Source organism: Palaemon carinicauda, unplaced genomic scaffold (genome assembly GCF_036898095.1).
Source record: "Palaemon carinicauda isolate YSFRI2023 unplaced genomic scaffold, ASM3689809v2 scaffold12, whole genome shotgun sequence".
Taxonomy (NCBI): Eukaryota; Metazoa; Arthropoda; class Malacostraca; order Decapoda; family Palaemonidae; genus Palaemon; species Palaemon carinicauda.
The window spans coordinates 701,644-714,413 of NW_027168704.1; the positions used below are offsets into that span (position 1 = coordinate 701,644).

At 41.0% G+C, this 12,770-nt stretch overlaps 1 protein-coding gene across 7 annotated transcripts in view; it reads right to left on the reverse strand.

The window, feature by feature from the left end:
* The window catches only part of LOC137635386 (uncharacterized), a 77,541-nt gene that overhangs the window by 18,101 nt on the left and 46,670 nt on the right, over positions 1-12,770 (reverse strand). For all 7 annotated transcript variants that reach the window (XM_068367856.1, XM_068367859.1, XM_068367857.1 and 4 more), the window contains 5 exons: positions 3,766-3,942; positions 3,186-3,548; positions 2,721-2,885; positions 2,257-2,445; positions 1,647-1,835 (listed from right to left, as the gene is read on the reverse strand). In XM_068367856.1, the coding sequence (XP_068223957.1) occupies positions 1,647-1,835; positions 2,257-2,445; positions 2,721-2,885; positions 3,186-3,548; positions 3,766-3,942 (1,083 nt within the window). The remainder of the gene's footprint in view (positions 1-1,646; positions 1,836-2,256; positions 2,446-2,720; positions 2,886-3,185; positions 3,549-3,765; positions 3,943-12,770) is intronic.

The window sequence follows — 12,770 nt, forward strand, 5'->3', positions numbered from 1 at the left end:
ACATTGGTGAGTGCATTATTTAGCTCTCTCTGCAGAAAGATCCCATACAAGAGTGCATGTCAGAGGGACAAGTCCAAAATCTTATGGCCCTTCCAATGGGATGGTGTGCATAAGTGAAGCTTGCTTGGATGAAGCACAATTTGTTGGGGTGATTCTGAGTAGAGAGAGCGGTTGTGAGGAGAGCATGGGTGAGAAGAGTACGAGCCAGCTTCTAAATCCTCAGCCTCAGGGGAGGTATCAGGCAGAGGCTGTTAAGGAACCTTACCCACAATCAGACGAACTAGCGTGCTCAGCTGTGTACTCACTGTTGTCCTTGTGGGTGTGATAGCGACTCCGTGTTCACTCAAGTGACAGCACTCGCTTATAACTACATTCTTCTTGCAGATCTTGTGCGAGTTCCATAGAGTTAGAGTATTCTAATGAGCTACAGCAATCAACAGGAGGCATACATCCTTGCTTGCATGAAGTTGAGAAGGAGAGACTTTCTTCTCTCTGCTCTCGAAGGAGACAAGCCAATGATGTCTTTTGCAGGAGCAAAATACTCTCCTGTGCTGTTTTTGGAGCAAGTGCCTCCAGTAACGACTATTTTGATGGAAGAATTTGCAGTTCGAAGAAAGGCCAAGAAGCACGCAGTGCATTACTAACCTGAAAAAGGACTCCTCCCAAGGTGGAAGCCATCCCGTTTTGCTAGAGGAAACAGGAAGGTCTTCCTGCCTTGATATTTGTCCCAGTGTCAAAGAGCCACAACTCTTATCCAAATGGCTACCAAAGGAATCAATTGTGGAAGGGTGGATGGGGGGGGGGGGTGGAGCTTACAGGGGTTCAGAGAAAAAGGTTGGGACTTGTTCTTGAAGTTCAAGGATCACCCCCAAAGGCAAGGAATTCCTTTTTTACTTTTTCTTCCTCCTGCTGCTATACGCCACCCACAGGGAGGATGACCACTCCTTTACACATGCAGCAAGGAGAACCCTGACTGCAGGAGTGTCCTTTGCAGGAAGGGCTCAAAAGGTGAGGATCCCTCTCCTTTGCAGTAATGAAGTTGTCATTCACATCTCTACAGGCATCCCCACCAAAGCCACACACACAATTTCTAATACAATGGAAAACGAAAGATTATAAAGTGATTAATTTGCCAATACTCAAGCAAGCAGGAATTTCTCTTCTCACTAATGGATGCTATCAAAGTGGAAGAATGGGGTGGGTGAGCTTTCCTAATCCTGGCCGGTTATTATCGGCCACTGGTTTAAATTTCGTTATAGAATTGCTCTGTACTCCAGCTTTGCTGTTATCTCTCCTAAGTAAAGGGGTCAGGTTTCTATTTGTGTTGGAATAATTCAACCTTAAACTTAAAATTTTACTAGTAGCCATTACTTTAGTATAATCTCTCTAAAGTTTTCATGGTCCTATCATTGCTACTTCAAATGAACCTGTTTTGGTAAAATTTACCTTTAAACTTCGAAATTTTGCTATTAGTCATTAATTTGTTATACCTTCTCCAATTTTTTTCCAGTGCCCTATGAATGATATTTCAAATGAACATGTCTTGGCAAAATTCACCTTTAAACTAAAAATTTCTACTAGTAGCCATAATCATAGTATAACTTCTCTAAAATGATCCAGGGTCCTAACACTTCAACTGAACTTACCTTGGCAAAGTTCTACCATATAGCTGTCAGTGACAACGGATCCACTCTTAGTTTTAGCATAAACAGTGTAATATCCCAACATTGTAGCGTCCTCGTTGATAAATGGTAAGCCAAAGCAACTTCCAGAAGCACCTTTGGTCATGATGAACTTTTCATTCTGGCCCATCCTTTCCTGAAGGATTCCTTTACCTGAAAAAAAAAAAAAAGAAAAGAATCTAGAACAACTTGTGGTCTTTGAGATGATAATAACTAAATTGTCAGCTTAATGTTACTGATTGGAATATTACAGCGACAAAACATAATTTCATGATTGATTGATTGAAAGTTTTCTGGCACCCATAATTTCATGATGATCCGATGATTCAGATTGCTGAAGTATATTTTGATGATTTCTTTACTTCTTCCTATCACACCCTGAGATAAGGCTTCAGCATAGGCATAAACATTTTTCATGATAAATTAGTATATCAGTTCCATGAAATAGTTAAAAGACTTAGTTTAGAAAAAAATTATCTGTATTATACTTTTGCGTCTCTAGGTTGAATTGTACAGTCAAATACCATAAAGCTCCAATGAAAATAGTGTACTTGACACTCAATGTTTCCTTTACCTGAACAGGAATGGGAAGAGTCACAATCATATACTAGAGAACCATTCAGAGTGAAATTGTACTCTTTGTAGAGTTGATGTTTATCTGGTTCTATAGATAGACAGTATCCATTCATGTTGGCGTATTTGTTATCAATGCATTTCACTTTTACATCATTTTTCTTGAGGTGTAGATGCAAATTATTTGTTTCTGAAAATTAGATTGACATGGAAGGTCAGTTCCTCATATTATACATAATTTGATCTTGTAAATTTAAAAAGATATGTTACTTAAATGATTATACTGAATTGCAAAATGTTACAGATGCTATTGCCTGAGCATAAGCCGAGATCACGTATAATCATAGTAACATTTACTTCAATGACTAAAGAGTTATTAACAATATTTTTCTGCAATCTGGTCTTACAACTGAATCACTAACCTCAAAAATATTGATATTATGATGTTGTGAAGGAGATAGTTACCATTGCAGAAATGCAAGTCAAAATCAGCTTTGATAAGAAGTGTGTCATCTTCCACTATACACGTATATTTCCCTGTAGCTTCGGGAACAACATTAGCAAAAGGGATTCCGTAGCAGTCTTTGGTGACATAGTCTGGCCGCACATTATGTTGTAGGATTCCATGACCTGATATATATTGAAGGAATAGCTAAATTTTTATGCTGAGCTACTTTGGTCAAGCATACAACTATCTTTAGTTTCCAAGAAAAAGTTACAGAGGGATATTTGGAAAAATTATTTTGAAAGAAATTCAAACTGAATTTTACAAAAAATAAGCCTTTGAGTATTTTCATTTGATCTTCAAAACTAGAATAAAGTTTAAGTATTGTTAACATGGAAGAGAAACAGACGATCACACTTATCAATAAATCTCTGTTAAGTATTATTTTGACGTTATGAAAATTTGAGCTTGTTTAACAGACGTACCTGTACATCCACCATTTTCTGAGCATTTGTATATTAAACGATCTCTGAGAAAACACTTAAATGCTTTACTAGGGAAATGTTGGCCATCATTCTCTACAGTGAGGCAGAAGCTTTCGTGGTTAAATTGACTTACGCACTCTGCCGCTTGTCCTCTGAATCTGAGGATTAATTTCATGGATTTAACTTCTGATCTTTCTTTATTACAGAGTGTCAAGTTGAAAGAAGCTGTTAAAAGTTCTTCAGGGTGTTCAATTATGGCTGTGTACTTCCCAGTTAGATCTTCATTGATATTGGCAAAAGGTAATCCCTTACATTCATCTGAAGCAGCTTTAATGCGGGTATTTTTGAAAAGTACGCCATGGTCTGCAATGGATATAATTCCGAAGTTATAATCATACATTTCTAAGTAATGGGCTGATGACGACATATCTATGATAGACCATGGTCTAAGGTGAAAGTCTTGTAAGACTTGAGATTGGAAGTTTTAAACTTATGAAATGACACTATAAAATGTTTCTCATGACTATGCCCAAAAGTGAAAACCTTGAATTGTTAACAACCTCAAGTATGTTCTTATTACCTGTGCATCTACCTGATGAAGAGCAATTATAAATAATCCTGTTATTTAGATAGAACTTGAAGCCTCGCCTTGGCCATGCTGGAGTGAGTGCAAGGCAATAATTACTGTGCATGTCAGTATCTACACAAGGAACCCATTCTTCCTTGAACTGGAGTCTTACCTTAAAGTCATTGCCCCCTGAAAAAAGAAGAATTGAAGATTTTCTTAATAGAATGAAAGAGAAAGACTGTTCTTTGATGAATTTAAGAATGTAAAGGATATACTAAAAAGTAAACCAGGGTCTCTTAAAACATCATTATGATAATCACAATCTACTTTTAAGGGACTAAAATTCTAATCAGTTGTAGCGATATTACAGTGAAAATTGATCACACACAGATGAGGTAGTACTGCTAAGTTTTGTTTACTGAGATTCTTATAAATTATACCTGCTAAAGGAAAAAATAATTTCTCAAATTTCAACACTCTTTTTTCCCTTTTTCTTGGCCTTCTAAGAAGTGAACTCATAACATAAGGACTAAAATCAGCGTGATCATGGTCAATCTTTAGCTATCTCTAGTCTTCTTTTCTTAAGGTTTGGGAGTTACTAAGTCTGATTGCTCTTAACATCTGGTCTTAAGCTCCGACTACTACATATACTTTTCTTTTCGGTCTCTTCTTTGTTCTTCATGTTTTAGTCTTTCGCTATTTTCTTTAGTAATGCTGTTTGGACCTGTAATCTTTCAAATAACGTTTTTGGAGTCTTTTAGCATATAATCAAAACAAAGATTTCCTTTCATCCCGGAACTGTACCTGTAGCTTCCTCTGAAGTAAATGACACAGCTCTGACTTTTTAAATTGTTGAAATGAAGGAGGCACTTGAATTACACCATTCGGCTATGAAGAGAGAGAGAAAAAAAGAGTTGATTCCATCTCTGATATACAGTTAGATTTGAAACTTCGCAGACTCTCATGGGAAATCATTCGTTAGATGTCTCTAGCATCACCGAGACAAAACAGATAAGGGGTTGCTCTTCTTACTACCTTCTAGGAAATGGGGTGAGCCTTCTCCAACCTTAGTGAATGTAAGACAGCCTTTACTTGCTTTGTAGTTTGTTAGCGAATACCAGGCCCGGCAAATATATACAAATGTTACAAATCGAGCTGCCATATTTCCTTTTTTGTTATCATTTGACATTTCGAATATTCGCTACAAATACAGGACAAACACATACACATACATTCATTTATATATATATATATATATATATATATATATATATATATATATATATATGTATATATATATATATATATATATATATATATATATATATATATATATATATATATATATATATATATATATATATATATATATATCATGAATCCGCAAAATTGCATAGAGATTATTGAAGTGTCGTAGTTAAACAATTCCTTCCGTTATTATTATTACTATTATTACTTGCTAAGCTACAACCCTAGTTGGATAAGCAGGATGCTATAACCCCAAGGGCTTCAACAAAGAAAATAGCCCAGTGAGGAAAGAAAATAAGGAAATAAACTACAAGAAAACTTTAAGGACTATAACAACATTAATATACATCTTTCATACATAAACTATAAAATCTTCAAAATAACAGGAGGATAAAAACTTTAAAATAACAAGAAGAGAATCAAGATAGAATAGTGTGCCCAAGTGTACCCTCAATCATGAGAACTCTAATCCAAGACAGTGGAAGACCATGGAACAGAGGTTAGGGCACTACCCGAGACTGGAGAACAATGGTTTGATTTTGGAGTATCCTTCTCCTAGAAGAGCTGCTTGTCATACCTAAAGAGTCTCTTCTACCCTTACCAACAGGAAAGTAACGATTGAACAATTAAAGTGCAGTAGTTAACCTCCTCAGAGAAGAGGAATTGTTTGGTAATTTCAGTGTTGTCATACACTTGACAATAAGTGTATGAGGAATGAGGAGTATGTAAGGAATAGGCCAGACTATTCTGTGTATGTGTTGGCAAAGATGAAATGAGACGCAACCAGACTGAAGGATCCAATGTAGTACTCTGGCCAGTCAAAGGACCCAATAATTCTCTAGCGGTTAAATCATTAAATCATTTCGACATCCACCACAAATATAGATCACACACGCGCACACACAAACACACACACACACACACATATATATATATATATATATATATATATATATATATATATATAAATTATATATACATATATATATATATATATGTATATATATATATATATATATATATATATATATATATATATATATACATATATATATATCTACATATCTATATCTATATATATATATATATATATATATATATATATATATATATATATATATATATATACACTATATATATATATATATATATATATATATATATATACATATATATATACATACATATATATGTATATATATGTGTGTATGTATATCCTGAATCCGCAAAATCATATGCAAATAATTGGAGTGTAGTAGCTAAACAATTCCTTCCGTTGACAGCTACATAACATTACTTCGATATTAGTCCTGTTCAAGTCACTGATGGAAGAAAAACTAATTTTAATTATGGTTCGATGTTGTAAAATATTTATAAATATACCATGCATGAGTTATACCGGCCTTGAGGACGTTCACGCACAGAGAGAGAGAGAGAGAGAGAGAGAGAGAGAGAGAGAGAGAGAGAGAGAGAGAGAGAGAGAGAAAATTGTTGGAGTTTACAGTAATAAATAAAGTAATTGACCAGCACATAAATTCCTTTTTAGACATTTATACATCTCAAAATTTTGTTCAGCATGATTATGCAATGTTTCCAATAAAAAGAAACTATTATATCACGCTTCAAAGAGCTCATCGTTATTTTTCAAATGCTATATTGACTGCTAAAATCTTTTGTGAAATTTTAGATATTCACAGATTTTATCATTTTTTAGTACTTAAGGATACTTTGCTGTAAAATACTTCCCAAGTCATTCAAATTCAAGAGGAATGTGCTATCTTATTATTCAGACCCGAAGCCACTTGCCCTTTGCTCATCTATTTTCTTACAAATTCTTTTCGGTGAACTTTGCCGTCTCATCGTCTGTGATCTTGGCCAATAATGGTTAGCATTGACATTTGAGCTGGAATTTTAAAGATATAGTATATATGGGTTATGGAAAAAACCCGCGAAGTGTGAATCCGCGATGGTCGAACCGCGAAGTAGGAGGGTTCACTGTATACAGTAAAATCTTTGCTACATCGCTAATTCAATCTTTATAGCAAGAGCTTCAATTCGCTTGAAAATTATCTAGGCCGTGTGGCAAAATTGGCGATAGTTATCACAGAGTATAGATAACGGGATTATTACGTTAGCTAGCTTTAAATAGTGATTCAAATAGTGGGCGAGTTTGGAAAAAAATATAATTAATTGGCGAGTCATTGACTTTTAGGTATTTTGGGGATTTGCTTCCTAAGGATCCGTATACCATTTGCCTGGCTCGAAGATGTACAGTACAGTTAGATCATCATATTCTCTTGTCTTCCACATATCTTCCTTAAGTTTTCTGTAGGAAAATTTACCCTTTTGCTTTAAAATGAACCAAGATATTTTCATTAACTGGCATAATGATGAAGGAATGCAATACAAATTTCATAAAATTTCATGGAAGCGTACTTCAAATTAAGGGTTATTTTTGGGGGGAAGTTAGGATGGATATTATAAAAAAGAATATTGAGAGCAATGAAATACAGTGCCTTATTTCTGAATCCAGCTGATGAATATCTCGTGTTGACTTCACACAAATTCTGAATGGTTCCAGGTTAGAATGGTCAAGTGAAGGTGTTTCATGTGCATCAGCCGCTCGGGAGATATTTCTTTCTGGAGGGTGTACCAACCGTGTGTCACACTATTGTACATAATTCCTTTTGTATATATTATGCTTGTATCTGCGCTCTTCCCTCGCACTAAGAAGAACCTGAATGATCATGTCTCCGGTTTTGCTCTGTAACATTGTCTGTCTCTCGAACATGTTATGTCCTGTTGCCTTGAGGTTTTGTATATAAAGGAGAGTGTTCCTTAATAAACAACTCAGTTGATTGCATCCTGCCTTTGAGTTCACAACCCTCTCTCGGCCTGTCACATTGGTGACCCCGGAAGTCGACTCGCTCCCACCGCCTTCCACCCCCACCCCCTCGCCCCTTCATCATTGGTACTATGGCGGACTCTACGGCAGTTGGTGCTGCTGCCGCTCCATTCAAACTTTCATCGTTTGCCAGCGGAGAGGCGTTTGCTTGGTTTCAGCGCGCAGAAGTCCAGTTTCGTATCAGGGGCGTGACTCGCTCAACCACCAAAGCGGATTATGTTCTCGCGGCGATACCCGAGGACACCTTCCCAGAAATATCCGACTGGCTTTGTGAACGAGGAGACACACCAATAGCATACGACGCCCTCAAAACATACCTTCTGCAGCAGTACCCGCCGTCGCCAGCCGCCTGTATAGCAAAGCTTTTTCAGCTCTCGCAACAACCGTTGGGGGACCAAAGGGCTTCGCTTGCCCTCAGGGAAATGACCAGTATCGCTAGCCTTCAACCTGCCGCAGACGGCTCTCCTCGTGAGGTGAACCTACTTCGTGCCCTTTGGATACGCCGTTTACCCGAACCTGTACGCGCTGCCATACCCGATGTCGATAGTTTACCCATGAAGGAATTGATGACCAAAGCCGACGCCCTTATGGACAGCCACTTCAAGACCTCCATCAACGCCTCCACCCCTGACGAAGAGGATGCCTAGTCAACGTCAACCGAAGCTGACATGAATGCCGTAGGACATACACCCCTACCCCGTGACGTGCCGAAGCAATGACAAAGCCGCCCACCACCCACCAATCGCTCGCGCCCCAAAAAACGACTTCTACAGCCACTTACTACCTCCCATCCGCCGCAGTTTTGCTACTACCACTTCAGATTCGGGGCAACCACGAAGAAATGTGCCAAGGATTGTCAATGGCCAAAAAACGTGTAAGTAGGCCATCGCTTGTGGCGGTGGCCTCCCATGTTTCTAATCTTTTCTTTTTACAGGATGCAGGAACGGGCGTGCGATTTTTGGTAGACACGGGTGCTTGTCGTTCTCTTTTGCCAAGGAAACTCTTCAAGGCACGACGTAGTCTGTCTACATCTGCCGACGTCCGCTTGGTAGCTGCCAACGGATTTGCGATACCCACCTACGGTTACGAGAACCTCACATTATCGTTCGGAAACGGTAAATTCAATTAGAAGTTTCTCGTTGCTGACGTCACAATGCCAATCCTCGGTGCGGATTTCTTCTCTCATTTCCACCTTCTGGTCGATGTCGCCCACCGACGATTGGTCAACACAGACTCGTACTTGTCGACACCTCTTCAACCCGCCCCCTCTAACCTCGCTCTCCACATCAGTGCACCCACGGATGCCTACGCCCACCTCCTCACGTCGTAACCGGAAGTTTTCCGTCCAGAACTTCGCCAAACGCCCACGGTTCCTGCCAAGCACGGTATTTATCACCATATCAAGACGACGGGACCCCCAGTCTTAGCAAAATTCAGACGTCTGGCACCGGAACGATTGGCAGCCGCCAAACAGACGTTCGCCGAAATGGAGAAAATGGGCCTTTGCCAAAAGGCCTCCAGCCCATGGTCGTCGCCCTTACACATCGTTCTGAAGAAAGACGGCTCCCTCCTTCCGTGCGGGGATTACAGGCGCCTGAACATGCAAACAGAACCGGATCACTACCCCCTCCCAAACATTGCCGACGTGACCTCCTACCTGCACAAAGCGAAGGTTTTTTCTACGCTCGACCTCCTGAAGGGGTATTATCAGGTGCCTATGAACCCAGAAGACATCCCCAAGACCGCCATCACCACTCCGTTTGGTACATACACCTTCAATTACTCCTGTTTTGGCCTTCGTAATGCTGGGGCAACGTTTCAACGTCTCATAGATGGCATCTTAGGGGACCTCCCTTTCTGTGTATGTTATGTGGACGACATACTTGTGTTCTCCTCCTCAAAAGAGGAACACCTCCGTCACTTGCGCATCGTGCTCGACCGCCTGCAACAAAACGGCCTTGTAGTCCGGTACGACAAGTGTACCTTTGGCGCCAACGAAGTGTCGTTCTTAGGGCACCGTATCACTCCTGAAGGAGTCCATCCCCTCCCTGAGTACGTAGCAGCCGTTCAGAACTTTCCCGCGCCCTCGACCGTCAAAGCTCTGCAGGAATTCTTGGGCATGATCAACTATTATCACCGTTTTCTGCCAGCCATTGCCGCCACTCTTGCTCCCCTCTACGCCTCCCTCAAGGGCAAGCCAAAGGACCTGAAGTGGGGTCCCCTTCAAGAAGCAGCCTTCTGCAATGCAAAGAAGGCCCTATCAACTGCTGCGGCTCTCACTTTTCCTATCCCACACGCCCCTCTCCTTCTCTCCACCGATGCCAGCGACGTCGCTATTGGTGCAGTTCTCGAGCAGGGGGTCAAAGGCTCGCCCCGCCCATTGGCCTTCTTCAGCAGAAAACTGTCCAAGGCAGAATCGGGTTATTTTACCTTCGATCGAGAATTGCTGGCGGTGCACTTGGCTGTCCGTCACTTTCGCCATTTCTTAGAAGGTACGCTCTTCGTCATTTGCACAGACCACATGCCTCTGGTGCACGCCTTCATTCAACAGTCTAACGCCTGGTCAGCCCATCAACGCCGACATCTCTCCGCCGTGGCTGAATACAATTGCACCCTTCAATACGTCCCTGGGAAAATGAATTCCGTTGCCGATGCCCTGTCAAGAAACACGTTGGCTGCCATTCAACTGGGATTGGATTACAACGCCCTGGTTGAAGCCCAACGACAGGATCCAGAGTATCAAGCTTGTAGGACATCCTGCACGTCCCTCCGTTGGGAAGACTTTCCCCTCGAAGACTCCAACACCACCCTCCTCTGTGACGTCAGTACTGGTAGACCGCGACCTTGGATTCCTGCTCCCATACGCTGACAGGTGTTTGATTTCATTCACGGTCTTTCACATCCCTCGTGCCGTTCTACTGCACAGCTGCTGAAGGCAAAGTTCATTTGGCACGGCATTTATAAGGATACTAAGGATTGGGTCCGCGCCTGTACTTCTTGCCAAACTTCCAAAGTACATCGACACACGGATTCAGGAGTGGGCACCTTTCCTCAACCTCAGCGTCGTTTCGCACACATTCACGTCGACGTTGTAGGCCCCCTACCCACATCACAAGGACATCGTTACCTGTTTACCGTCATCGACCGCTCCACTCGTTGGCCTGAAGCCATTCCCATGGAAACTGCAACGTCCGCCTCATGTACATCTGCCTTACTCTCTGGATGGATTTCAAGATTCGGTATCCCTGAGCATATTACTTCATACAGGGGAACCACTTTCACCTCTCAATTGTGGATGTCATTAGCGAATCTCCTGAGCATCACCCTACATCAGACAACGGCCTACAACCCCGCTGCCAATGGAATGGTTGAACGTTTTCATCGCACCCTCAAAGCAGCTTTGATGTCCCGCTGCAAGGATTGCAACTGGTTTACTCAGCTTCCCTGGGTCTCCTGGAACTAAGGACCACTCCTAAAGACGCCCTCGACGTCTCGGCAGCTGAAATGGTGTATGGCGACCCGTTGGTCGTCCCTGCCGAATATTTTCCTTCTACAACCTCCTCCGACGATCTCCAGCGCATACGTCACGTCGTGGGAAAATTTACTCCGTGCCGCCAGACTTACAAGCCCCCATTGAAGCATCACATACCAACGGACTTGCACTCTGCAACGCACGTCTTCCTGCGCAATGACACTAGCAAGCCACCACTAACGCCCCCCTACACGGGCCCTTTCCTTGTGATCCGACGCAATCCGAAAGCATTCCTACTAAACATTCGTGGCAAAGAAGACTGGGTCTCCATTGATCGTCTAAAACCTGCTTATCTTCTGCCAGATGACCCGCCTTCAGTTCGCCTCTCTAGATCAGGGCGCCCTATTTAACATGTACAGTATGTCATTTTTAGGGGGGGAGTCATGTACCAACCGTGTGTCACACAATTGTACATAATTCCTTTTGTATATATCATGCTTTTATCTGCCCTCTTCCCTCGCACTAAAAAGAACCTGAATGATCATGTCTCCGGTTTTGCTCTGTAACATTGTCTGTCTCTCGAACATGTTATGTCCTGTTGCCTTGAGGTTTTGTATATAAAGGAGAGTGTTCCTTAATAAACAACTCAGTTGATTGCATCCTGCCTTTGAGTTCACAACCCTCTCTCGGCCCGTCACAAGGGATAGCAAGAAGCTAAAATCGACGGCCTAAGACGATCACCGGAGTGGAAGGCCATTCTTTTATAAAATACCGAGAATTTTTAATAAATAAATAAAGAATGAAAGAAAGGAACACAAATGTTAAGGAATAAAGACTTAATACGACATTTCAGGGGATAAAGGAAGAAGATCAGAAAATTAAATCTAAAGAGTGAGAGAACATTTTTAGGACTTCAAGGGCACCGCTCCTTAGCTGTGTTATTCAGTGGTGAAAAGGAACAATTAAACATTTATTTTCAAGATAGCTTAATATTTGATCTTCTCCTTTCCCTGCTTACGGCTTCAGCTGCAGAAGCTGGCATGGCTATTGCTCGAACACTACGAACTAGAACTTCAAGGATAGCTATGTATTTCTCGCTTGTTAAATGCCCATCTTACCTGGAGTAATTCACCTGGTCTAAAGGCCTACACATCCAGTCCACATAGCTGGGCTAACTCGGCCACTTAACCACTTATAAAGAGTGCTGTAATTACGGACTTCATCACACAGAGATAAGCCTATTTGAATCAAGCTTATAAGAACGTTTTGCATGAAATTGGTGAGTCAGTTTGATCTCCAAGCTGTGTAATTTTGTCAAGATAAAACTACTAGCAATTATATAATCATTCATAACTTATAGTCAGGGTATTAGCGTAGAGAATCAGGTTGTGC